The sequence below is a fragment of the Triturus cristatus genome, chromosome 4_1 (genome assembly GCF_964204655.1).
Source record: "Triturus cristatus chromosome 4_1, aTriCri1.1, whole genome shotgun sequence".
NCBI classification, from domain to species: Eukaryota; Metazoa; Chordata; class Amphibia; order Caudata; family Salamandridae; genus Triturus; species Triturus cristatus.
The window spans coordinates 288,921,403-288,947,645 of record NC_140585.1 but is presented as its reverse complement, the minus strand read 5'-3'; the positions used below and the strand labels follow the sequence as shown (position 1 = coordinate 288,947,645).

Below are 26,243 nucleotides of genomic sequence, written 5' to 3'. Positions count from 1 at the left end.
AAAATGCCTTATGGTAATTCAATGGCTGTGGATTGATTATCAGCCTGGCAGTTGTGGCTGACAGATCTGAAGTGTAATGAAGTAGCCAACACAGAACATAAACAACTCCATCTCTCCCTCCTCCCACACCAACCCCCCAATCAGGTTGTGGAATCCACGGAGCCCCTCCCGCTTCTTATTTCGGCTAATTTAACATAGAACTCTTGGGAATCATCCCGTGGGGGCATGGCATCGCCGGCATCCCGCCCAGGGTGACAGAGCGTTGTACCTGCTTAAAAGAACAGTTCAAAGCAAAATCAAATTGGAGTAGCCAGGCGGTGTGCTACTCTGGATGTCCCACCTTCCTGCATACCAGGTCGTTCTCCTGCCAGTTCTCAGTTGGTGTCGCTCAGATGACTACTTGGGGACCCTGCAGCCCCTTGGGCCTTGCTGTGTTGCTGTTGTACCACCTGCTTAGCATACTTCATCGCTGCGTTGGCTTTGGTGAACATCATGGCTTTACCACCCGTTTGCACTCTTCGTTTCGCCGGGTACAGCATCGCATGTTTTGTGCCAACTCTTTGGAATAGCTTCTTGGCCGGGATGAACTCTCGTCGCACTGCCTGTACCGCTTGGGTGAAATCTAGATAGAAAGCAACGCTGTTTCATTGGTGTCTCAGATCTCCTTTCTCCCTGGCCAGTCTGAGGATAGTATCCCTATCCCTGTAGTTGAGGAGGCGGGCAAGGATCGTTCTGGGTTGAGCACCGAGAAGGGGTGGGGGAGGGGGGGAGGGTGGGGGGGTGGGTGGGCAGCATGCGATGTGCTCGGTCCACCAGGAACATAGGCGACAGGTCAGGGCCAAATAAATCTTTCAGGAGATCCTTCACAAATTTTTCCATGTATGCAATATTTGTTAAGTCTGGTACCCCTGTTATTCGAACATTGTTTCTGCAGGATCTCGCTTCAAGGTCCTCTGTGTGGGCCTTAATGACGTTTATCACTATCCATTCAGAGTAATTGTTCCTGTGTTTCCACTTGTCGATCGTCCGAGTCCAAGACTCTGGTCTCCAGGATGTCCAGTCTGGCTTCGTGTTTGTCTACTTTTTGCGTGACATGGTCCATCCGCTGCGCCAGGGAATTCAGTTTGGTGTCTATGGCTCTGAGACTGACTTTCACCTCCCGGAACATACTTTTGATATCGTCCTCCTGTTGCGGCTCCATCTGCGTTTCTGGCACCACTGTGATCGGTGTTGAGTCAACATCCTGCAGTCTGGAGGGCCGTTTCTCAAAAGTGATTTTGGCATGCCTGTTGTCGATTTTCCCCATTGACGCTTTTCTTCTGTATCCCCTGTCTGCAGCGTTTATCGTCACTACGCCCAAGCTCTCCAGGTCTACGGGTGGCAACATCTGCTTTTAATGGTATCTGTTGCCTCAAGGAAGATTCGCCAGTCCCGTGGAGCCTCCGTATGTCACCAGGGACTAGCTCCACTGCCGAAGTCTGATTTTCCCACCCCTCGTGGTGCAAGTGCTTCTTTGGTCGCAGTTCGCTTTTCCTCTCAACCCTGCGCAAGCTTTTGGAGGGAGTTCGCCCAGTTGTAAAGACTGTTTGACCACTAGACTCCCTAAGTGTACTGGATATGTGGCTTTTGGACCGCACTCTTAGGCAGTGCGCTTAATCCTGTAGCTAGGCTGGAATCTTCCGCTTTCTCACTGAGCCGCGTCTCTGTGGTGCGTTGTATTTGTGGTCTATTCCCTGCATACTCATTCGCACTCAATTTATACTAATTACACCCAGCATTCACTGTTGTAAATCACCCGGCCCCCACGGGAGCCCCAGGCTGGTCCACAGCTCTCTTGGTGTTCGTGTCAACTCTCATGTTCACCGGAGGGTGAGTGTGCTGCTTGCGCACTCCTAGTTCCCCTACAGGCCACCGCGGGCCACACGATGAATGTCCGGGCCCTTGGAGTTGGTATCGAGGCTGGCACTCAGTCTCCTGGCTGTCCGCCCCTTCGTCCTCCTCGGATTGCCGCCGGTTTGCCGACCTCAGTCAGCCGGCCTCACCACCGGGTTCACCTCGCGGCACAATCAAGCGCACGCTGCTGTGTCTCACTGGGCCTCCGCGGGGTCGCACAGCTGACACTCTGCTCCTTTGGGAGTCCCCCCTCCACAGTCTCACGCAAGGCGGATTGTGCACACGCCGCCCACTTGCTTCGCCACGCACCGCTCCAGGCCAGCGATCACCGGGGCTCTGCTGGCATTCGCCACTGCTTGTGCTCACTCACCCGGCTGGCCTCGGCTGGGTCCCCGTTTGCTTCGGATGCCTGCCGGCGCACTGTCCGCTCGCTCGGCCCGGTGAGTACGCTTTCCTTTCCTTTTATGCAGCCGGTGCCATCTTGTCTGCTGTGGCCTAGTGCCCACCCGGCAGCTTTGCTCAGATTTCTTCAGCAAAAGTTGACAATCTGCTGTTGGAATTGCTGTCAGGTGCACCGCTGATGTAACCGCAACACCTTGGCTACTTCTTGGCTGCAGATTCGTGTTTAAGCCCCGGATACTTAACGGATCTTGCGCTCGGCCGGCAGAGCCACCCTAGAAAGCGGCCATCTTGCAGCTCGGCTCTGACACGCCCCCTCAAACGCAGCTATTTGATGTGCCCTAGACAGTTCGAACACCGCTGCAAAGGAAAATCTTCAATTCTCCTGCATAGACATGCTTGGTTACGCATCTCTGGTTTTAAACCAGAGGTGCAACAACACCTACTTAATGTCCCATATGATGGGAAACACCTCTTTGGCCCTGAGGTGGACTCCAATTAGAAAAGTTCAAGAAGCATATGGAGACTATGAAATCGATGGGGGCATTACAGTCCACAACAGCAGTTGTTCAAAAGAAATCAGTACAGAGGTGCAGCACCACCACTGATAGCCAGTCATACTACAGGTAAGGGTTCAAGAGAGGTAATCCTAGAGGCAGAGTTAGAGAAACTTCCTGAAAGGGACCCTCCACCTCCAAACCGTGACTCTCCTCACATTTCACATGGGCACACAAAACTGGTCGGGGGAAGACTGCTGCAGTTCTGTGGCCAGAGATAGTATCAGACCAGTTGGTTCTGTCCATCGTTTGCCACAGATACTGCCTAGTACTTATGTGCACCCCTCCCCCCAAACATACTGCCATGCAGACAGACCCTCAGCACCCAACACCTTCACCTTCTCACAGTGGAGGTAAAAGCTCTCGTGGAATGATGCTATTGAGCCCATTCCAAAAAGTCACCATGGCAAAGGGGTATATTCCCTTTGTTATCTACTACCCATAAAGGACTGGACGCTCAGGCTGACACTAGACCTATGCCTCCTCAATTGGCACATTCTTTTAGAACACTTTCACATGGTGACATTGCAGGATGTGATTCCACTACTTCAGCCCGGCATTTTAGCCGAAGGACGCCTACTTTCATATACCGATTCATCCAGCACATCGCCATTCTCAGGTTTGTGGTAAATAGACATCCTTGCCAGTTCACATTTTTTTTTTTTAAACAATTTTATTTGAGAGGAAAAAAACAGGGTACAATACATTATTAGAACAATCTTTGGGCCCACAGTAAAAATTTACCAAATGCAGCTCATAAAGTGCGCAGTGTGCACAGTCCACCTCCCCACATTCCAGCGGAAATATAAGGAACATCTCAACCCGGCAACAACTTGCATGTAGACAGAATGTTGTACTTGGTGTGAGTCCACCCCACTCGGCTACATGCAATAGAACAGGCATATCCGTCTCGTCAGGGCCGGAGTGAGTCATCAAAACCAGAGACGTCCAATATTTGGCGTCTATCGCGCTGTAATTCAATGGTAGGGGATATACATGTTGCCTCTGTATTTGTTCCACCTGCCCCACTTATGGTCCCATTTCTTGGGGCACCCTCTATGCTTAAAGATGTCTCTCTCAGCGATCATTGCCCTGTCCATGTCACTCGCCTTGTCCATCAGGCATGGGACCGCCACCACCCCCCATTTCTGCGCTATATTTTGTTTGGCGATGGACCACCCAGTTGAAGCCCAGGTCTGTTCAGCCTGTGTGAGGTCCGTGGCTTCAGTTCATGATTTTTGTTGTTCGGGCTGATGACTGACCCACAAGTGTTTGCCAAAAGCCTGTGGCAGCCCATCTAAGAAGACACAATATTAACGTCTTCCCATATTGAGGTGATTGTGTCCTGCAGGTATTTCCGTCTGCTTGGACTCCGACTACCATCAATCTATTACACAAATTGGGCTTCACAATCCATGCCACCAAGTCCCACTTGCAACCTCTCCAAGTACAACCCTATCTGGGAGGGATCCTCATTTCTGTCTCAGCCAAAGCATACTGCAATACAAAGAGGGTTCTAAACCTCCAGAACAAACTGGCTCTTTAAAATCCACACAGCTGCCTGCCAGTCAGAACAGTGATGCCCCTTCTGGGCATGATGGCTTCTTGAATAGCAATCATCGCACATGCCAGGCTGCAAATGCGCTCCTTACAGGACTGCCTAGCATCTCAGTGGTCACAAGGGGGAGGCAGTTTTGAAGATCTAGTGTTGGTATCGCCCAGGGTCCATCGGTCATTACAATGGCAAAACACAGACCATCTCCTCAAGGACCATTCTTGGACCCGATCCTACAAGTGACTGTCACCACAGATGCATCACTAATAGGTTGGGGTGCGCATATGCGGGACATGACGGTCCAGGGTTAGCGGACCAATCGGCAAACATTGCTCATCAGTGTGCTAGAGCTCGTAGCGATTCAGATGGCCCTAAAAGCCTTCCTCACCAATATAACTTGGAAGTCTGTTCTTCTCTGTCCTGACAACATGACAGCAATGTATTACTTTCAAAAACTAGGGAGGACACGCTCTATACAGTTGTCTGTTGGCTCAAACAATTTGGCATTAGGCTATCCGCCATCATATCCATCTCTTGGCAGAATATCACCTGGGGGTGGACAATTCGGTGCCGGACCTGCTAAACAGGATGCAGCAACAAGTCCATGAGTGGGAAGTCCACCCCAGAGTCCTCCACCATTACTTACAGAAGTGGGGTTCACCAGACGTGGATCTGTTCGCCACGTAGAATACTAAAAATGCCGAAACTTCGCCTCCAGGTGCCACCATCCATAGTCAGTGGGCATTGCTCTTTGGATGAATTGGTCAGGGATATTTGCCTACTCATTTCCGCCTCTCACACTCATCCCTTAGCTTCTCAAGAAACTCAGACATCTCTCCAGATGATACTAGTAGCTCCCACTTGGGCACGACAACCCTGTACACAACTCTCTTGGAGTTGTCCCTAGTACCTCACGAGAAGATCTCAAACATCCTCGACCTTCTTGTATCACTCACAACAAAGGCAGGGTTAGGCATTCCAACCCAAAACAACTCAACGTGGCAATGTGGCTCCTGAAGTCCTGGAATTTGGGTACTTGAAAATGCCTTCTGAGTGTATAGACATTCTGAGGGAGGCAAGATGCCGAACTGCTAGATCTTGTTACGCAGCTAAGTGGAAACGCCTTGTCCATTACTGCATTACCCAGCACATAGACTCTTGTGCAGCAACAGTACACAACAGATAGTATGCTACTTTATCACATCTAGCATACACTTCCATACGACTTCACCTGGTGGCAAATGTTGCACAACTGCAAACACACTTCACATTCCCGTATACTAGTCATTAAGGCTTCGTTGGAAGGGTTAAAGAGAATAATTCCACCATGTGTACCAACAGTATCCTCTTTGAATCTAAATGTTGGTATAAGGTTGAGGTCAACACCTTTTATAAACTATTACATTCCTGCCCATTACAATTCCTGTCATGGGAGGTTGCTTTTCTAGTAGCGATCCCCTTTCTAAGAAGGTTTAGTGAAATACATGCTCCCACAATAGAGGAACCTTACTTTCAGGTTTTTCAAGATAAAGTTCGACTGCGGAAAGTTTCTCCCGAAGGTTGTCTCCCCGTTTTCACTTACATCAGACAATTGATCTACCTGTCTTTTTCCCAAAGCCAGAGACCTTGATAGAAAGAGCACTTCATGCACTTGAAGTTAAAAGGGCATTAATATACTACATTGATAGGACTAAGGCTTTTAGAAAAACACTAGCTGTTCGTTGCTATCTCAAACCATAGAAAGGAAACACACTTTCCAAAGCAGGTGTTGCAAGATGGATAGCAAAATGTATTCAAATATGTTATATTAAAGCCAAAAGAACTTTATCAACAGTCCCACACCCACATTCTTCTAGAAAGAAAGTTGCCTCTATGGCTTTTTTAGGCAACATTTCATTAGCTGACATTTGCAAGGCAGCCAAATGGACGAATTCACAGACCTTTACTAAACACTATTGTGTGGATGTCCTGGCAATACAGTCCCTTGTGGGACATACGGTCCTTCGGCCACATGTAAGTACCTTGTAACTGGTATCAAGGGCACTGTGGCCAGGGAAGGCATCTAAGGGCTACAGCACTTATTGTGCCACCTTTAGAGGCCCTGTACCTTTATCCACACACACTGCTCTGCAGCAATACACGCTGCCGGAAGTCGACATGGCACACATCCCTGTGTGCCATGTCTACAACCCACTGCCTTGACATAAATAAACCACCCCTCTAGCTGGGTGCACTATACCAGTGGTGAGGGTACAGGTGCATGAGCCCTGTACCCCTACAGTGTCTAAACCAATTCTTAGACATTGTAAGTGCAGTAATGCCATTAAGAGTATATGGTACTGGGAGTTTGTCATTATGAACTCCACAGCACCATAACGGCTTTACTGAAAACTGGGATATTTGGTATCAAGATTCTTAGTACATTAAACCCACATTGATGCCAGTGTGGGCTTTAATGAAAAATGCACACAGAGGGCATCTTGGAGATGCCCCCCGGAAAAACGACTTAATACTAGTGAACAGGCTAAGTGGCTGCTCACCAGCTGCCACCACCAGACAGGTTTCTGGACCCCTGGGTCGAGAGCCTGGTGCTTTCAGGGGTCTGAAACAATGCACATCCTGAGACGAGGTGCCAAGCCTCCTTCCCCAAGATGGGCAGGGTCCACGAAGGGGAAGCTTCAAAGTCTTGCCGCCTTTGTGAGCTACCCCAGCCATTTGCTGCTTCCAGCAACTGGCCCCCACCGGTTTGGACTCCCACTTTGGGCAGGGAAATTAGCGGTAAAACCAAGTGAGGAAGAGACGTGCCCCCCTGTGCCAACCGCTCCCCTTCGGTGGCGGAGGCGTGGTGATCCACAACTCAGTCCCCACCATCTTGCTAATGGGGGGACCCAGCCAACCAGAGAGAGGCATATGCCCCCCTCCCACTAGTGGGTGGCATAATAGGGGGTGTACCAACCCCAAGGGCATTTGTATTTAGGGGCAACCCTGAGCCTTGCCTCCTCAGACAAGAACCGACCAGAAGAAGAAAGACCGAAGAAGCCGTGATGAACTAAGTAGAGGACTCCCACTGACTTGGCTCCAGCCCTACCCGACTGTTTCCACCTCGAACCTGCTCCAGCGAAATCGGGGTGTGCCCTGCAGCCAGCAGCCCCCAAGAACCCGGAGGACCTGCCATACCTTCCCAAACCAAGACTTTGTCTCCTGTGAGCACCTAATTTGCTCACCCACAGACTGGCTCCAGCCAAATCCCCGAGTCTGCACCAGACGCCCACAGTCCGAGTTTGAGTGGCCCAACACCACAAGGAGGTCTCCCCGGCAATCCAGACCTGAGGTCTGGTGAACTCTGACCTGCCTTGAAACTCAAATCAATGCCTGCAGCCCCTTTCTGGAGGACCCCCACCTCGATCGGAGCAGGTAAGAAAACCCGACGCCTAAAGACACCCCTGCACCCGACATCCCACGGCCTTGGGTGGCCCAACTGACAGTGTCCCAGCATCCCCAAGCATACCAACTTACCTCTCCAACCAGTGGTCACCTCCAGAAGATCTTCGTCCCTGAGCCTGCACTGCTTGTTGCAACCAGAGAAATCCCCATTGAAATCAACAGGGCACCCAAAGCCAAAACAGCATCCTGCACCCAGCCGCCCGTGCGCCGCTGTGGGTGCACTTTGGATGCTAACTCGGATCCACCTTTGCCCTGAGCTCAACACCAGGAGCTTCGCTCCCAAAACCTTGTGGCCTGCTTGTGAGCAGCTACCAACTGGAGGCCCCCTATCGGAAAATATTGGGGCTCAGCACTCTGCACCTGGCCGCCCTAGTGCTGCTGAGGGTGCTTTGAGAGTGCATCCATGGCCTTGGGGGAGCCCTGGTTTTAATCCCAGAAACCCAACTGCCACAACCAAGTACTTACCTGTAAACCGATAACTCAATTTTTCCTCCCATAGGATTGCATTGACTGCTTTTCTTCAAAATTGTTTTGTGTGGATTTGGTTTGCATGGAACTTTAAGGAAACTGTAAATACATAAAAACTGCTTTACTTACCTTTTCTCTAGGAAATGTCCCAGTGTGATATCTAGGCATATCACACTGAGTAGAAAAGGTAATCCATAAGTAATCTGTAAAGTAATCAAAAGTAACCCAACAGTCATTTCAACTGTATTCAAAGCATTTACAAACCTGTAACAGTCATTTTCATTCTGCTTGCTTGTATTTTTAAACCGGCCTTGAAAAGTAACATTTACCCTTAACTGTGCCAAGCTTGCTTGATTCTAGGAAATAAATATAACTAAATAATATTTTTACGCAAACAAATTGGTCCGAGTTCAGTCTTTGAGTGTGTGATATTTCTTGCCTGAGTGTGTAGAATAAATGCTTTGCACTACCCTCTGATAAAGCCTTACTGCTCGCCCACACTACCACGAATAGAGAGTAAGGTATTATCTACTTTTACCTCTGCCTACCTTTGGGGTTCCACTGGACTCTGTGCTCACTATACCTTACTTTGGTATAGTATATACAGAGCCAGCTTCCTACAGCGCCAAACAGTGGATGGCAGGAGTTTGCATAGCATGTGAATCTATTATGCGACACGCTACGAATAGATGCTTACAATGTAAGTAACATATTCCTTTTTCATCGTAATTCACTGGTATGGAACATATTTCTTCAGTGGGCTCCACACTGGGGGTACTTGATGGACTACATTCAGCTCTCCCCTAAAGCTGCACAAGACCTGCAGTGATGTACGGTGGCGGAACGCCTCACTTGGTCTCAGATGACTTCTCCCTTGGCTGGGGCAGTCATCTTGATAGCTTGAGGATCAGAGGCTTCTGGACTGCCATGGACCAGTAGTCCCACATTAACCTGCTTGAGCTTTGGCATTGTGCCTGGACATCAAAGTGTTCATGCCCTCTGTGGTTAGTCAGTTCAGGTAGACAACACAGCATAATGTGATATGCCAACAAACCGGGTGATGTGGACTCGTGCCCCTCTGTGTCTGAAGGCCCTTAAGCTGTGGTTTTGGTCACACACACAGAGCTTGGGTGATTGTTGTAAGAAACTGGCTCTATATATACTGCACCAAAGTGAGGTGCAGTGTGTATAGAGCCAAGGGTCTCCAGAGGTTTGGCAGAGGTTAAAGTTAGATAGAACCTTACTCTCCAAAGTGGTAGCTTGGTCGAGCAGTAAGGCAGTATCAGAGGACAGTGTTAAGCATTTGATTTACGCACTCAGCAAATGATTTCACACACTCGAGAACTGAACTCAAGGCCAATTGTTTTGTATAAAAAATATACAGTTTTATTTCTAGAACCAAGCAAGACTGGTAGAGGTAAGCATATGAATACTTTGCATTGGTAAATTACTTGCATGAACACAGTTCAAAATTGCAGTATAACTTGTACTGATTTTGGTCACAGTTTAAGTAGGCAGTTTGCAACACTTAGCAGGTATAGTACATTCGAATGAATGGGCTTTTTAAGAAAAATGCAATTAATTACTTTTCAGTTTACTTTTGCTAACACAGGGCTGGATACTAGATTCAGAACTGTGACATTTCCTGAAAACAGTTGAGTAAATTCGTTTTAGTTAAAGGTACGATTTTTAAAGAATATTATTGTATTTCAAAAGTTGGCACTAAGAAACTTTTTCACATAGAATCACCAATGTTATCCCATGGGAGGAAATTCACTTTGCAGGTAAGTTACTTTAACTATACTTTTCTTACTCGGTGCTGGATACCTAGATTCAGCCCTGGAATATTGCCTGAAAACAGTTGAGAAAATGCGTTTTGGTTAATCGGGTGATTTTTAAGGAATATTCTCAGTTTTCAAAAGTTGAAACTTTTTGGTAGAAAGTGTCAATGTTATTCTATGAGGAAAAAGAGGTTATCGGTTTCCAGGTAGGTAATCAGTCTTTTGAGTTAGGGTCCTAGGGTTAGACTCGGGAGGTCTCCCAGGGTCAGTGATGCACTGTTGTTGCCCCCCCCATCCCCCATGGCATTAGGGCAGCCAGGTACAGTGTGTTGAGGCCCAATCTTATCCTATGGAGGATAGGGGGGGCTCCAGATGGTGGCGGCTCCGGTTGGTGGCTGCTGGCAAGCAGGCCACGGGATTGTGGGAGCTAAGCTCCTAGAGTTAAGCTCAGGGCAAGTTAGGGACCAAGTTGGCACCAAAGGGGCACCCTCAGCGGCACTAGGGTGGCCGGGTGCAGGGTGCTGTTTTGAGGTCGGGTGCCCTGTTGATTTCAAGGGAGATTCTCCCGGACAAAAACACTGCAGGCTCGGGAACGAGGATCTTCCAGGAGTGACCACCACTTCTTGGGGTAAGTTGGGATGTAGAGGGTTGGTTAGGCACCGCTGGGTTGGGCACACAAGGCCGTGGGGCGTCGGGTGCAGGGGTGCCTTGGGACGTCAGATTTTCTTACCTGCTCTGGTCGCTGTAGGGAGGGTCCTCTGGATTGAGGCTGCAGGCGTCGTCAGGAGGCTTGAGGCAGGTCAGGGGTCGCTGGATCTTGGGTCAGGATTGCCAGGGAAACCTCCTCGTGGTATTTGTCTGCTCGGGCCGGGTTCGGCGGGTGCAGTGTGTGCGGGATTTGCGGTTCCTGGCTGGCACCAGAAGCTGCAGTTCAAACACATCTGGTGTTTACGGGAGAAACAGCTTGGAAAGTGAAGGCAGGCAGGTCCTCCGGGGTTTTTGAGGTTGCTGTCCGCTGGACATGCTGGGGTTTTGCAGGAGCAGGTTCGAGGGGAGACAGGCCTGTAGGGCTGGGGCCAAGTCGGGGCGTCGTCCTCTTGTTAGCTCTGCACGGCTTCTCGTCCTTCTCTTTCTTGTGGTTGCTGGATCTGAGGAAGGTAGGTTCAGGGTGCCCCTAAATACTAAATTTAGGGGCATTACAGTTAGGGTAAGGGTCAGGGACCAATGGGTCCCTTCCCTGGGGTGGGTACACCCCCTATTCTGCCACTCGCCAGGGGGAGGGGGGCAGGAGCCTGTCCCTGGTTGACTGGGTCCCCCCATCCTCAAGATGGCGGGCACTCGAGGTTGTGCTTCACCTCGCCTCCCCCACCTTAGGGGTGGAGTTGGCAGAGGTGGGCACACCTCTCTTCCTTACTTTGTTTTTCCCGCCTATTCTCCCGCCCAAAGTGGGGGGCAGAACCAGTGGGGACCAGTTGCCGAAAGCAGCAAATGGTCTGGAGAGGCTCACAAAGGCGGCATGCCTTTGAAGCTTCTCTTTCGTGAACCCTGCACATCCTGGGGGAGGAGGCGTGACACCTCGTCTCAGGATGTGCATTGTTTCAGGCCCCCGAGAGCAGCAGCTCTCGACCCAGGGGTCCAGAAACATGTCTGGTGGTGGCAGCCTGCGTAGCCACTCAGTCAGGTCACTGGAAGTTGATAGTTTCAGGGGGCACCTCTAAGATGCCCTCTGTTGTGCATTTTACATTAAATCCAACACTGGCATCAGTGTGGGTTTAATGTGCTGAGAAGTTTGATACCAAACTTCCCAGTCTTCAGTGTAGCCATCATGGTGCTGTGGAGTTCGTAATGTCAAACTCCAAGCACCATATACTCTAAATGGCAACACTGCACTTACAGGGCCCAGGAATGGACTTGGGCACTGTTGGGGCACAGGGCTCATGCACCTGTACCCTCACCACTAACATAGTGCACCCAGCTAGAGGGGTGACTGATGTATGCCAGGGCATTGGTTTGTGGGCATGGCACACAGGGATGTGTGCCATGTTGTCTTTGTTTTGTTCTGCACCAAGACACACAGCCTGCAAAGGCTGTGTGTGTGTGTGTGTGTGTGTGTGTGTATGTGTGTCAGGGTACAGGACCTCTAAGGGTGGCACAATAAGTGCTGCAGCCCTTAGAGGCCTTCTCTGGTCACAGTGCCCTTGGTACCTGTGGTACGATTTACCAGGGACTGACATGTGGCCAGAGATGCCAATGGAATGGAATGAGGATTTGTATAGCGCGTTGGCTACCCAGGGGCGTCCCAGCGCTGCAAAGAGATTGGGTTGAGCCGGAGAGGCTGGAATGAGTGAAGCTGAATGAAGATTTAAACCGAAGTTTTGCTGAAAAGCCAGGTTTTAAGAAGTTTACGGAAGGTGAATAGATTGGGTTCTGATCTGATAGGGAGGGTAAGAGAATTCTAAATCTTGGCTAGGTTGTAAGAGAGCGAGCGGCCTCCACACCTGGCTTTCCTAATGCGTGGTACTGAGGCGAGGAGGGAGGTCGCGGATCTGAGGGGGGCGGGAAGGCTGATAGGCTTTCACCAGGGGGGATTTGATGGAAGGGCCTGTTCCCCAGTAGGAGCGGTGTGCAATGCACATGCTCTTAAATTCGATTCTGGATCTTACCGGGAGCCAGTGGAGGTCCCTCAATCTGGCTCTGACTGAGGTTCGGCGAGGAATATCCAGGAGAATTCTTGCCGCGCAATTTTGAATAACCTGGAGTTTGTTAAGTATAGATTGTGGGGCCCCAAGATATAGGGCGTTTCCACAGTCCAGGCGGGAGAGGATTAATCCTTGAACCATAATCCGTCTTGAATGGAACGGAAGGAGAGGGAGAATCTTACGAAGTAGTCTCATCAGCCCGAAACATGTGGCAGCGAGCTTGGTAGCTTGATGGTTAAAGGTGAGAGTTTGGTCGAGCCAGATGCCTAGGCTCTTGATTTGCTCCTTGGGTTGCGGGGGACTTCCTAAACAGAGGGGCCAGATAGGGTCAATGGATTTCGGGATGTTATTTCCAAGGAGCATTACCTCTGTTTTGTCCCCGTTAAGTTTTAAACAGGAGCCAGACATCCAAACAGCGACAGCTTCCAGGCATTTGTGTAAACTGTGATGAGAGTTGAGGGGAGTGTCCAGTGCTACCACTAGCTGCGTGTCGTCCGCGTAAGTGACAATCTTCACACCGAAGGGGCGGACGACATCAGCTAGAGGGCGTAGGTAGACATTAAAAAGGGTAGGGCTCAGGGAGGAGCCCTGAGGCACTCCACAATTGAGGGGTTTACTGGCAGAGGTGAAATCCTTCTCAAATACTTGAAAGGATCTGTCTGTGAGAAAAGACCTCATCCAATTGAGTGCTGTGCCTGACACTCCTATTTTGTCAAGGCGATGGAGTAGGATATTATGATTAACAGTGTCGAAGGCGGCACTTAGGTCGAGTAGGACGATGGCCGCGGACCCGCCATCGTCCAGGATCCTTCTTGCCTCCTTCTTTACTGCAATCAATGCAGTCTCCGTTCCATGACGGGGCCTGAAGCCGGTCTGGGAAAGGTCTAGTATGTTATTGACTTCCAGGAAGTCAGTGAGAACGGAGTTAACATGCTTCTCGAGAAGTTTACTGAGCCATGGCAGGAGGGAGATAGGTCGATAGTTAGCAGGGTTAGATTGATCGAGACTGGGTTTTTTTAATAAAGCTTTGACCATTGCTCTTTTCCATAGAGGTGGGACAATACCAGTATGGAGGGAGGAGTTGAGCAGGTCTTGGATGGTAGGCGAGATCTGATGGGTTATCTGGGTGAGAGTACTGGGAGGAGCTGGGTCAATAGGTGATCCAGATTTAACCTGTCCCATGAGTTTTTCCAGGTTAATAAGTTCTAATGGAGGAAAGCTATTGAGAACATAAGGAGGAACTGTCGTGCAGCCTATGTTGACGGAATCTGTGGGCAAAGTGACAGGGTGGGGAAAAGAAGAGTTGATGGTTTCTATCTTCTGGTGAAAAAACTCAGCTATTTCCTCACAATGGGTCTGAGTATTGTTATGATACTTTGGGGCCTCGGGAAGTTGCAAGAGGGATTTGGCTATCCGATAGATCTCCTTAGGTTTGGACGCTGCCTTCTCGATCTTATGTTCAAAATATTTAGCCTGAGCTAGATGAATGTCTGCTTTGTAGTTTTTAATTGCTGTTCTATAGCTCGTTTTGTCTGCTGGTAGGTAACTAAGGCGCCATTTCCTCTCAAGTCGTTTACAGACACGTTTGGCCTCTCGCAGATCAGTCGTATACCACGGGGCTGTTGGATTGCCCCGCTTAGGATGGGAATTTTTTATTTAGTGGTAATACTCGATCTAGGGAGCTGATGATCCATTTGTTATAGGGTTTAGGCTTCAGTGCAGGTTTAGGAAAGGAACACAGGCCCTAGGCACCTGATTGGCAGGAGCCCAGGGCACACTCAGTCAAAGCACATCAGCAATTCAGCAAAAAGTTGGGGCATACCATGCAAGTAAGAGGCCACTTTCTCACAATTGTACATCATCTATGGGCTCTCAGAATGTGCTGCCAGAATATCTCGTCCCTGGGAATTGAATGTGATGCTTTTCAAAGTAATCCTCCTTTTGAACCTATCCTAAGGCCAACTTACATCTTTCTTGGAGTATTGCCTTTTTAGGTCGAGCCTGAGCAAGCGCGCATGCGCTGCTCTTAGAGGCTTCTTCTGTTTACTCCGTGTGGGTCTGACTCCTCCCACACATAGAATTGGTTTTATCGTGTCTTTCAATAATGAAAGCACGCAAATGGCTAAAGGCGGGCGCATGTCTCACCTCTTTTTTAATGTTCACTCCCACGGCGTTTTGCTCTTTTTCCGCGCCAGGAAACGCAGATCCGCTTAGAGCACGTACCCTAGTCACTTTTTGACTATATTTTTGCAACTTTTTGTCTTCTCTTTTTGAGTCTTTGACTCCTGGTGCCACGTAGGGATGCCTGGGTTTAAGTCCTGCGGGGTGTGTCGCTGCACGATGTCGGTGGCCGACCCCCATGGCGTCTGTCTCTACTGTCTGGAGCGCGACCATGACTCCGGTCATGTTCCGACTGTTAGGCCATGGCTCAGAAGGCCTTGTGGGAGAGGTCCCGTAAGCTGCTAGAGGCCCGGCAGTAGTCTCCGTGCCGTTCGAGGTCCAGGGGTTGATCGAGGGACCGATCGCTGAGCCATCATCATCGCTCCTCGGGGTCGAAGTCTTCACACTCTGAATCGGGTAAGAGACGGCATAAGAATATGTGGAAGAAGCGTTTCTGCTCTCCTAAGTCCCCCCCCGTCGGTCTCCGGACGCGGATGAAGGGGATGGGGGTACCGCCCCCGCGGCTCCTTTGGAGCCTGAGAGTCCTGCTGCCTGCCCGCCCTATCCGGTTCCGTCGGCGATTCCTGCCCAGGTGCAAGATTTTCTTGCAGCCATTGGCCGCCTCTTCAGGCCTTGGGCTCCCGCCGGCACGCATTCAAGCCCTGCTGTCCCAGTTGAGGGCCCTCCCTTGCTGCTGGCTCCGATCCTGGCGCCACAGTGGGCTCCGTTCATTCCGCCACCGCCCTGGTTTCCGGGCAATTTTGCCCCTAGTTGGGACCCTAATTAGGACACGGAGCCGGACCGACGCTGTCCGACAATTTGTATTCCCCTGTCCCTCCCCCACCTCTGCAGCCTGTTCCACGGGCAGTGGAGGAAGGGGACTGGGAGGGGTCTGAGGACCCTCCTGCACGGCAGTGCGGGACTGAACAGGAATGGACAGAAGAGCTAGAGGATGCTGGTGGCCTTGACCTCTCTTCTGACCCTGGCTTTCTTTCTCCTCCTGCAGTGGCCATGGAGGGGGGGGGGGGGGGGGGTCTACATTCACTGTGGTGCTCCGTAGAGTAGCTGAGGCCCTTGACCTCGACCTGCCTACGGTGACCCTCAAGACTAATCTCCTCACTAAAGTGCTTCAGCCAGCGGGAAGCTCTTTGGAGCCCCCGCTGCCATTCAATGAGGCCTTAACTGACGTCTTGATGGGCACCTGGTCTAGACCAGCCTCGGGGGTTCCCTTGGATAGGAACGTAGCCAGGTGCCATCGCCCGGCCCCTGGTGACCCTGCTTTTCTGTCTACCCACCCAACCCCGGAGAGCCTGGTCATCCATGCCTCAACTTCCCAGAGCGCATTTCCTACTGCTCCGCCGGATAAAGAGTCCAAGAAGCTGGAACAGTTCGTCAAACAGTTTTCATCTGCCAGCTTAGGGATGCGGTCGGTGAACATTGCATGCCTCTTGGGCCGCTATTCCCACGCTGTGTGGGACACGGTTGCACAGGAGCTGCCTCAATGTCCGGATTAGGCTCGGACAGGTCTTTCCGAAGCTGTTGCTGAGGGGAAAGATGCAGCAAAGTTAGCCATCAGGTGTGGATTGGACACCGTGGACTCACTGGGTAGGGTGATTTCCACGACAGTGGCCCTCCGTTGCCACGCCTGGTTGCAGTCCACTGGTTTTTCAGGGGATGTGCAAAGTTCTCTTATGGACATGCCCTTTGATGGCACTCGCCTGTTTGGCGATAAGGCAGATAGTGCGCTGGAGTGTTTTAAGGACTCCCCGGCTACGGCCAAGTCCTTAGGTCTCTCCACCATGCGCCCGGGCACGTCTGCTTTTCGTGGCCACTGAAGGGGTGCCCCGACACGTTCGTTCAGCCACAACCCTGTGCAAAACCAACCTCAGCGTGGACGTGGCTCCTGCTGCGGCCGCCTCAAAGCCTACCTAGTCTGAGCTTTGGGGCTCACCCCATGCCGGTGGGTGGCAGGATTTGCCATCACCTCCCCCACTGGCGTTCCGTTACCTCGGACAGGTGGGTGCTGCAAATCGTTCGAAGGGGCTACTCCCTCCCCTTCAAGACTGCCCCTCCAGCCATGCCACCTCAGTACCACTGCATGTCGGGGGACCATTTTGCATTTCTCCAGTGGAAAGTCATGGCACTCTTGGCCAAGGGGGCCATCGAGCGCGTTCCTGGGCCAGAAGTAGGACGTGGTTGTTATTCCCACTACTTTCTGGTCCCCAAGAAGGACAAAGGGGGCCTGCGTCCCATCTTGGACCTCAGGAACATCAACCGCTTCCTCCGGAAGGAGAAGTTAAAGATGTTGACTCTAGCTCAGGTCTTGGCTGCTCTCGACCCCGGAGACTGGATGTTAGCATTGGACTTGCAGAACACATATTTTCATATCCTTGTCCAGCCGGCCCACCGGCATTACCTGCGGTTCACGGTAGGCCAAGAGCACTTTCAGTTTGCCGTGCTCCCCTTTGGCCTTACCAGTGCCCTTCGGGTATTCACAAAGTGATGGCGGTGGTCGCAGCTCATCTGCGCAGATTAGGGGTTCCAGTCTTCCCCTATCTCGACGACTGGCTCGCCCCAGACAGTTGTCTCCCACCTCCAGACTACGGCCGACCTCCTGCATTTGCTGGGGTTCTCCATCAACGTTTCGAAGTCGCACCTGAGTCCCTCTCAGAAGCTCACCTTCATCGAAGCGGTTCTGGATTTGATGCCATTTCGGGTTTATCCACCCGAGCAGCGAGTCCGGGATATTCAGGCTATGATTCCGATCTTTCAGCCTCTGTCCCGGGTTTCAGTCAGGTTGACCCTCCGGCTCCTGGGCCTGATGGCCTCCTGCATCCTGCTAGTGCAACATACCAGATGGCATATGCGGGCTCTGCAGTGGGACCTGAAGTTCCAGTGGGCACAACATCAGGGCAAGTTGTCCGATCACGTCCCGATCTCGGAGGGCACTGTACGACAATTGCCGTGGTGGCTCACATATCTTGATTGGGTCAATGGCAGATCGCTCTCCCTTCCCCAACCGGAGCACACAGTGGTGACTGATGCGTCCCTCCTGGGATGGGGTGGCCACATGCGAGAGGCGGCAATCAGAGGCCTCTGGTCTCCGGCGGAGTCCCGGCTCCATATCAACCTTTTGGAGCTTTGTGCGATCCGACACCGAGAGCATTCCTTCCCTCTGTCCGGGGAAATGTAGTGCAGGTGTTCGCGGACAACACTGCTGCCATGTGGTACTGCAACAAACAGGGCGGGTGGGGTTGTGGACCCTATGTCAGGAGGCTCTGCGCCTCTGTACATGGCTGGAATATCAGGGCATTTCCCTGATGGTTCATCATCTGTTAGGTTCTCTGAACGCCAGGGCGGACAAACTCAGCGGCCGGTGCATGGTGGATCACGAATGGCATCTGAACTCGGACTTGGCGCAAGGTCTCTTTCTGCAGTGGGGAGAGCCTTGGTTAGATCTATTCGCCACCGAAGAAAACGCGCAGTGTCATCAGTTCTGCGCATTGGAATTTCCAAGGCGGCACTCGCTCGGCGATGCTTTTCATCGCGAATGGAGTTGCGGTCTGTTGTACACCTTTCCACCTATATCACTTCTGTCCGGAGTGCTGAAGAAGATCCGGCGCAAGTCATTCTTGTGGCTCCTGATTGGGCACGAAGATACTGGTATCCTGAGCTACTCAGCATGGCGATCGATCTCCCGATCCGGCTGCTTCTTCGGGAGGATCTTCTGTCGCAGCAGCAGGGGACGGTCCTCCACTCGAACCTGTTGAGCCTCCACCTCCACGCGTGAAGATTGAGCGGCGACAGTTGACAGCTTTCCTTCCTTTCGAAGTCTGTGATATTATTCTGGCAGCCAAGCGTCCCTCCACTAGGACTGTATACGCCTACAGGTGGAACAAATTTGTGGCATGATGCATGGCAAAGGCTGTGGATCCCCTTTCGGCCCCTCTTTCGGAGTTTTTGTTCCTTCTCTCTTTGGCCCAGCAGGGCTCTGCTCTGGGCACTATCAAGGGTTATCTCTAGGCCATTTCCACCTTTCTACGGCTTCCAGATCAGCCTTTTCTTTTTAAGTCCCTGGTTTTTAATCCCTTCCTGAAAGGCATTACACACGTTTCCTCCCGTGCCTTTCATCATTCCTCAATGGGACTTGAATGTTGTCTTGACCTATCTGATGTGTGCTCCCTTTGAGCCACTTGATAACTGTCCCTTACGTCTTCTCACTCTCAAGACTACTTTCCTGGTAGCTATCACCTCTGCCAGACGAGTAAGTGAGCTCCAGGCTCTTTCTTCTAAACCTCCTTTTCTCTCTGTCCTCCTTTCTCGCCAAAGGTTGTCACGCCCTTCCACATCGGGCAGACCATCACTTTTCCTACTTTATTTCTGCCTCTGCATCCTTCAAAAGAGGAAGAGAGGTTCCACCGTCTGGACCCAAAATGTGTGCTCTCGTTCTATCTAAAGCTCGCACACAACAGTTCCGGGTGGATGACCAACTTTTTGTTGGCTACGTGGGCGCCAAGAAAGGTCGGGCCGTGCACAAACAGACCATCTCTCGGTGGGTCATTCTGTGCATCAAAGCCTGTTACTCTTTGGCTAAGAAGGAGCCTCCTGTGGGTTTGCGTGACCATTCTACCAGGGCAACGGCAGGCACTACTTCCTTGGGACGCAGCGTTTCCTTGCAGGACATCTGTCAGGCAGCTACGTGGGCCTTGCTGCACACTTTTACCAAGTATTACTGCCTGGACAGCCAAGTCCGGAGAGACTGCTTCTTTGGCCGTTCTGTTCTCTGTGACTTTCTGGTGTGATCTTGGTTCGCAGACCCTCCACCGGGGTAGGTATTGCTGGGGTATCTATTCTAAGGTAAGGAATCTATCACTAACGTGTCACTTTCAGATGCATCAGTTACTTGTGTAACGATATATCTGTAAGAGACATTAGTTAGTGATAGATTCCTTACAGCCTCACCTATCCTCCCCGTTCTGTGAACTGATTTCTAGGGTTAAGGTCATCCCTTTCAGGGCCCAAGTTTCATGGCACCAGTGGTCAGTTTCTTGCATGGCTCTGCGTTCCTGGCGCGGAAAGTCGCGTACAGCACGGACGTCCGCGTGCATGAGTGGTGCCTAAGTAGTCTCCGTGACGTCATCTCAGCGCTTACGACGCCAGCGACGGACGCTGAACTGCACGACGCCACCTTCCGGCACGTAGGGGTACTGCTGACGAAAACTTTCCGGATCCAGTCTGCCACCTGGGGCTATTCTAAAGTAAGGAATCCATCACTAACTAATGTCTCTTACAGATATATCGTTACACAAGTAAGTAACTTGTGTATTCGGGACAGTTCCATCTGAAAGTGCGGTGTAATGACAGACGGAAAGAGTGACAAAAAGAGTTCCCCTTCTTTCATCATTTGACATTTAATAAGACTAGCCTTTGTGTAATTAGGAGTACAAAACATCGTGTAATTAGAGCCCCATCATATAGCAAGCACAGGCCTTATCTGCAGTGTCAGGGCGTGTTATTACTGTAGGGTGTAATGCCGAGAAAGTAATCGTGCCTAGTAGGCTAAAACTGAAGATTTTTGATTGTCTGTTTCTCCCCCCTGCCCCCGGTCGCCACTCCCACCCAATCGCCAAATGCAAAAGCTCGTCTATGGATGAGACCTATTGGCTTTGCCAATGCTTATTAGTTACATGTGTCAGGAGGGTGAGTGACCTTTATGCTCACTTGCGAGAATCCCTTTTGTCCTTTCCTGCCAGTGGCCACAGCGATGTCACATTCCTGCTCCCTCACCTGGGGCAGTCCTCCAGTCACCTTGTTGTCTCCCATGGAATAGCAGTCCCACATTAACCTCCTCGATCTTTGGCAATCTGTCTGCCTTCAATGAGATTTTGCACCATATGTCGGATAGATCACACATTGTCTTATCTCCTATGGTGATGTCAGATTTTTACTTTGGTCAAGCTATTTAATTGCCTACCCTTATCCCTAATCCCCTATAGAGAGATCATTATATTAATCAAGGTCAAAGGAAGCCACATTATAGTCTACAGCAGACTGGGAAGTTTCAAAAGATTAGGTAACTCGCTGTAAACGATGGTGCGGTTCAAACAGGTCTAGCTTCTTATAAACATACCATAGCCTGTTGGATTCTTTCTTGCGTTATAGCCTGCTAGGCGAAAGTTAGTAGGTCCTTACCTGCTGACAAGCCTAAGACCCAGTCCATAAGGGGAAAGTGGTCACTGCTGCTTCCTTAATGAGAAATATCACCATACCTGACATTTGTAATCCTGCTACTTTTGAGGTCAGTCCATACTTTTACTAAACCTTTTCTGGACACTGAATCCAGGACAGATACTTTAGTAGGTCCGGCTTCTCTTCATAATTTATGTGCTTTGATTATTTAAGATAGTTTGTTTTATGCTGCAGAAATAAACCGAGGGAGAAGACCGCATGACTTAACAGTAATATGGGGTGGTAGGAATAAATATTTTTTATAAAAGCTGCATGTGCCTCCCCGCTTTTGGAGGTACAGATTTTGGGTATGTTTTCGTAATGGGTCTTCTTACTTGCTCTAAAAACCTGGCTGCCTGGCATCATACTGGGCATGATGGCATAGTGCAGCTTTTAAGATTCTAAAAGGATCTTTCATTTTGTTTAGTGTTTTTGTTGCTGGCATCATTCTGACTTTTCTTTAGTTTACTTTTTTTTGGGAGTTGTGTCCAGCTTAATGTATTTTGTGTAGTAAATTCACTATTTCAAAATAAAAATAATTAACCTATATTGGCAATGCTTTCTTTTTATTTTTGTAACCGCAAAACGTTAACCCCTTCGCTGCGGCGCGAATTGCGCCGCAGCGCTGGGAGGGTTTGGGGGGTTTGCGGCGCCGCCATGCTCATGATGGAACCACGCCGTCATGAGTCATGGGCGAGCTGTGCTCATGACGGCGTGGTTCCGTCATGACTCCACCCACTTGCGCTAATCGCCCGCACAGGCGGGGAATTAGCGCCGCGTGGGAGGAGCGGCCGCCAACGGCCGCAGCATGACTGAACCACTCCGTCATGAGCACACGGCGCCTGTGACTCATGACGGAGTGGTTCCGTCAGAAGCATGCAAGGGGTTAAAGATGAATCTTAGTTGTGTTTAGGAATCTCACACTTTTAGGTAGAGATGTTTTGCCGTTTGTGAATTCAGAGGGAATACAGATGGACAAGAACCAGACTAAATAAGTGTTTTTTCTTACTCCTCTCTATAGGCTCAAACCCTTGTGCAGATAACAATGGAGATTGCAGTCACCTCTGTCTCTACCGACCACAGGGTCTCCGCTGTGCATGTCCAATTGGCTTGGAGCTTATTAGTGACATGAAGACCTGTATTGTACCTGAAGCCTTCCTCCTGTTCTCTCGAAGAGCAGACATCCGGCGTATTTCTCTGGAAACCAACAACAACAATGTAGCTATTCCCCTTACTGGTGTGAAGGAGGCTTCTGCTTTGGACTTTGATGTGACCGATAACCGCATTTACTGGACAGACATCAGTCTAAAGGTAATGTAGAAGAAGGGTGTGGTGTTTTCTTAATGCAATCAAGATGTATAAAAGGTGTGCGGGAGTTTCTGTGTAGAAATTGCTATTTAAATTCAGGTACAGTTTTTTCAGTTAAACTATGACATTTCAGTTAAGGACTGTTAAACCTTTATCAGTTAAAGGTTGAAACTTTTTTGCAGGTCTGTACAAGACTCCAAAATGTACAATTGATATCCTGTGCTTAACCTGGAGTACTGTGGCAGAGGTTGTTTAATTGGCATTGACCTAAGAGGTGGGCGTTTTTGGTTTGGATTCATGTCGGAACTTTGTAGCGATCAGTTTTAATTCAAACTGAAAACCTGTGGTATGCAGGTAGCAGCCCTCTTGTATCGTGCCATCTCTTCCCAACATATGCAAATGCTGCTATCCAGTGGTTATTATTAGAAAATCTCAAAGCCGAGTGAGCCCAAGTTGTCACTGTACTCCTGAGAAGGGATGGACGGAAGAAAAGGCTACTGAGGCTTTCCAGATCTGCCAATGGTGCCTTTTTGCAGAGAGGGGAAAAAACACAAAGGGTAACAAATAAAATTAAAAGGTACAACTTCCCCTGTGTGCAAGAATCAATGTCTCTTTACTCAACCCACTCAGTGGTTAGAATGGTGCCCCCTGTGCAGTTTCAACAGGGTCTTTCTTATTCTTTTCTGGTCTACTGGGTAGATGCCACCAGGCCCTCAGGAAAAGAAAGCACAACAAAAAAACAGGTAAGTATATCTGCATATAAAACTAATGTATATCTCAGGAACGTGGGGTTCTCTCACTGGCTATCCTTGTTGCCTGACACTGCTTTGTGAGAATGCATTAGATATAGGTATAGTATGAGGTCCTGCAATCCTCTCTGTTGGTTGTCTCTTGTTTGTTAATAGGGTATTGGTGCTTCCTTGGGACATAATTCTCCCATAGTGCGACTTTCATGATTGTTATTAGGATATTCTCAAAGTGAGGTATTACGGCAAGAGAGTGATGGGGAAAATAAAAAACTAAACAAAAAAGCGTAAGAGTACAGGCTCCACCACCACCACCTTCCTCCCTGCCTTTTCCCTGTGCCGGGTTAACCAACCCTCACCGTTCAGGCACATCTCATATGAGTTTGGCTGGCTGCTTCACGACTGCTGGTGGCATTCACCAGTCTTCTGACCAGTCCTCCTCCTCTCCTTCCCCCTCTGCTTCAGCCGTGTCCTCTGCTGCTTTGTCTCTGTTCTTCCCTGGTGTTCCAATGATCTGCTCTTCGCCTTTCTTGCTCCCCTAGAGCCGGTCTGGGTGCTCCTTGCTGGGCAGGTCTTCTCTCCAGTGGCGGCTCCTCCGCTAATCAGGAGAAGCATCACCCCGCTGCTTTTTTTTTTTTTTTTTTTGCAGTGAAACAAAAGGAAAATGAAATGCTAACTTGCGTTATTTTATTTTCACCTACTTAAACAGCTTTGCGTGAGGGGGCTGGGCAGGGAAGGAGTGGTAGGCAGCACCTTCCTAAATGCACAATTACTACTTGGACGCCCCTCTCGGGCCTCCTAAAACAGTCTTGCGCACTTTGCATGTTCTCCATGCAGGCTGCAACGCAGCCAACGTGGAGAACATGCCCAGACCCTCCAGTCAGCGTCTGAGTGCCGAAACACCACGCTCAGACCAATCACAATTTTTCTAAGGCAGTGTTGTGATTGGCTGACTGGGACCCTGGGTGTGCTCCCTGGGGCCGAGCGAGGGAGGACTACGAGGAGAGACGCGGCGAGGAAGTGACTAGATGGTAATTATTTTTTTATACCCGCTTCCCTCATGCCCTACCCCCCCCCCCCCCCCCCCACCTCCTACCTCTGATCCATACCGGCCGCGGCTGCTTGTCCCGCCTTCAGTTCCTCCCGGTGCTATTCTCTCCACTGCCTTGCTGTCCTCTGTCTCTTATCTCCTTAAAACTCTGCCCTCTTCCTCCTGCAAGTGGTAGTCCGTTGTTACTTTGTTTCCCCTCTCTGCCTTTCCTTTACCTCTCTGCGAGTGTCCTTTCTCTCTTTCTACCCTTCTGTCTAAGTTGGCATAGTCTCCGCCCCTTTTCTCCTTTGTTCCTTCCCTTTCCAGGTGGCGTCAGCGTGGATCTTCACTATGTAGGGACTTTGAAATTGTCTTATGTTTCACCTGTCAATTCAGGTTTTTCTGGCGACTGAGATGAATTGAAGTCTACCACCATCCCGTTTTGTCCGGTTTACTTAATTTGTAATTGTTCTTTTTACTGTATTTAGCCACTAGTTTATTCTTTTTAGTTTTATTTATACCTGTTTCTCTGTGGCCAAACTTGGGTCCTGTGCTCACTGCGCCACTGGATTCAAGCTAGCCTGGCTGATGAAGGGTGATGCCCCGAAACTGGTCTCAGGATGCGTATTTCCAGTCCAGGGTGTACCTGGCTTGGCAGTTCGGGCTTGACTGCTCCCATAAGGAACAGAGACAAGACTGATTTGCATATGGCTGGGTCTAAACTGGGGTCACGTGGTGAGCAAAAGAATGATGGATTAAACCCAGATTCTTGTGACTGGGGATGAATTTATTTTTTACATTGTTCAGCATTCCGTTCATCAATTGTTTCTTTTGCATAAAATGTAGGCAGGCACAGTCTGAAATGGGCCACAATAGCGTATATGAGGAAGTTCTGAGTTTCTACTTATGGCCCTCTCCTCGTGAAGATTTTGTTCCTTTCAGTGGCGAAATCCAAAGAGCTGCACAACTGTTTTTCTTTTCATTTGAAACACTGCTTTTAAATATTCAACAATCACAAGTAATAGGTTTAGAATTTTTATTTTTATTTTTAACACCTCACTGTTAACCGAAGTCTTAAGAGCTGGTTGAAGATTTGTTATTAACTCAAAATCCATAAGACAACAAATCTCCAAACTTGTTACATGTATGCACTTTTACTGTTTTAACAGCCTTTCAATTTCGTAATTTGTTTATTAAAAAAAAAAAAGCACTGCTTTTTGTTGTAGATTTTTCACAGAAGCATCTAAGCAGTTTTCTTTCCCTGCTTCCTTCTGCACTATTATTTAGCCAAAAATACATCAGTAGATCGATTGCCTGCCCAGAGACATGGATGCAACTAGCTGGAATTTCACTTTTGTTGTTTCTGCCTTTCGTGCTTCAGAGAACACTGTAGTAGGGAATTGCCTGTGGTAGCATTCTGTGAGAATGTCAAGGGTCTATCATCCGGCACAAGACACCCACCTTTGGATTCTCCTTTATATTATTTAAAGCGTAACACTAAAATCAAACCCAGAAATGGAATAAGGGGAGATTGTAGTAGTGCAGTATCAAATGATGAATTGCAATCTATTTAACTGCCATGAAACCCATCGCTTCTCCTTCAAGGAACACATTTACAACTCTATGCACTCCTAGGTTTCACATGAAGAGTTTTTCTAAACTTCTTATCCACACTGTCACTTGGCCTCTGCCAACACATTTTCAAACGATCATCACAAGGTTGTGAAAGATTAGAATATATTTTCACTGTTTAACTCTGCTGCCATAGGTCTATTTTTATAGTTTTGCTTCATCAAAGCTATCGTAGGCCTAGTCTGGAATGGCGCATTCTACTATTGAGTTGTCAAGTTCATCTTGGAGATTCCCACACTCTGAGTCAAAAGTTTTGAATGTGATGTAGCGCACCCCAAAGGTGAACCTTCTGTAATAGTGTAGAATTCCTCTTCTTAACATGCGTTGGTGACGGGACATTTAG

General features: G+C 49.5%; 1 protein-coding gene across 1 annotated transcript in view; it reads left to right on the top strand.

Moving 5' to 3' along the window:
* The window catches only part of LRP6 (LDL receptor related protein 6), an 880,431-nt gene that overhangs the window by 361,992 nt on the left and 492,196 nt on the right, over positions 1–26,243 (top strand). Inside the window, exon 9 of the mRNA XM_085652091.1 lies at positions 22,206–22,495. Within this exon, the coding sequence (XP_085508217.1) occupies positions 22,206–22,495 (290 nt within the window). The remainder of the gene's footprint in view (positions 1–22,205; positions 22,496–26,243) is intronic.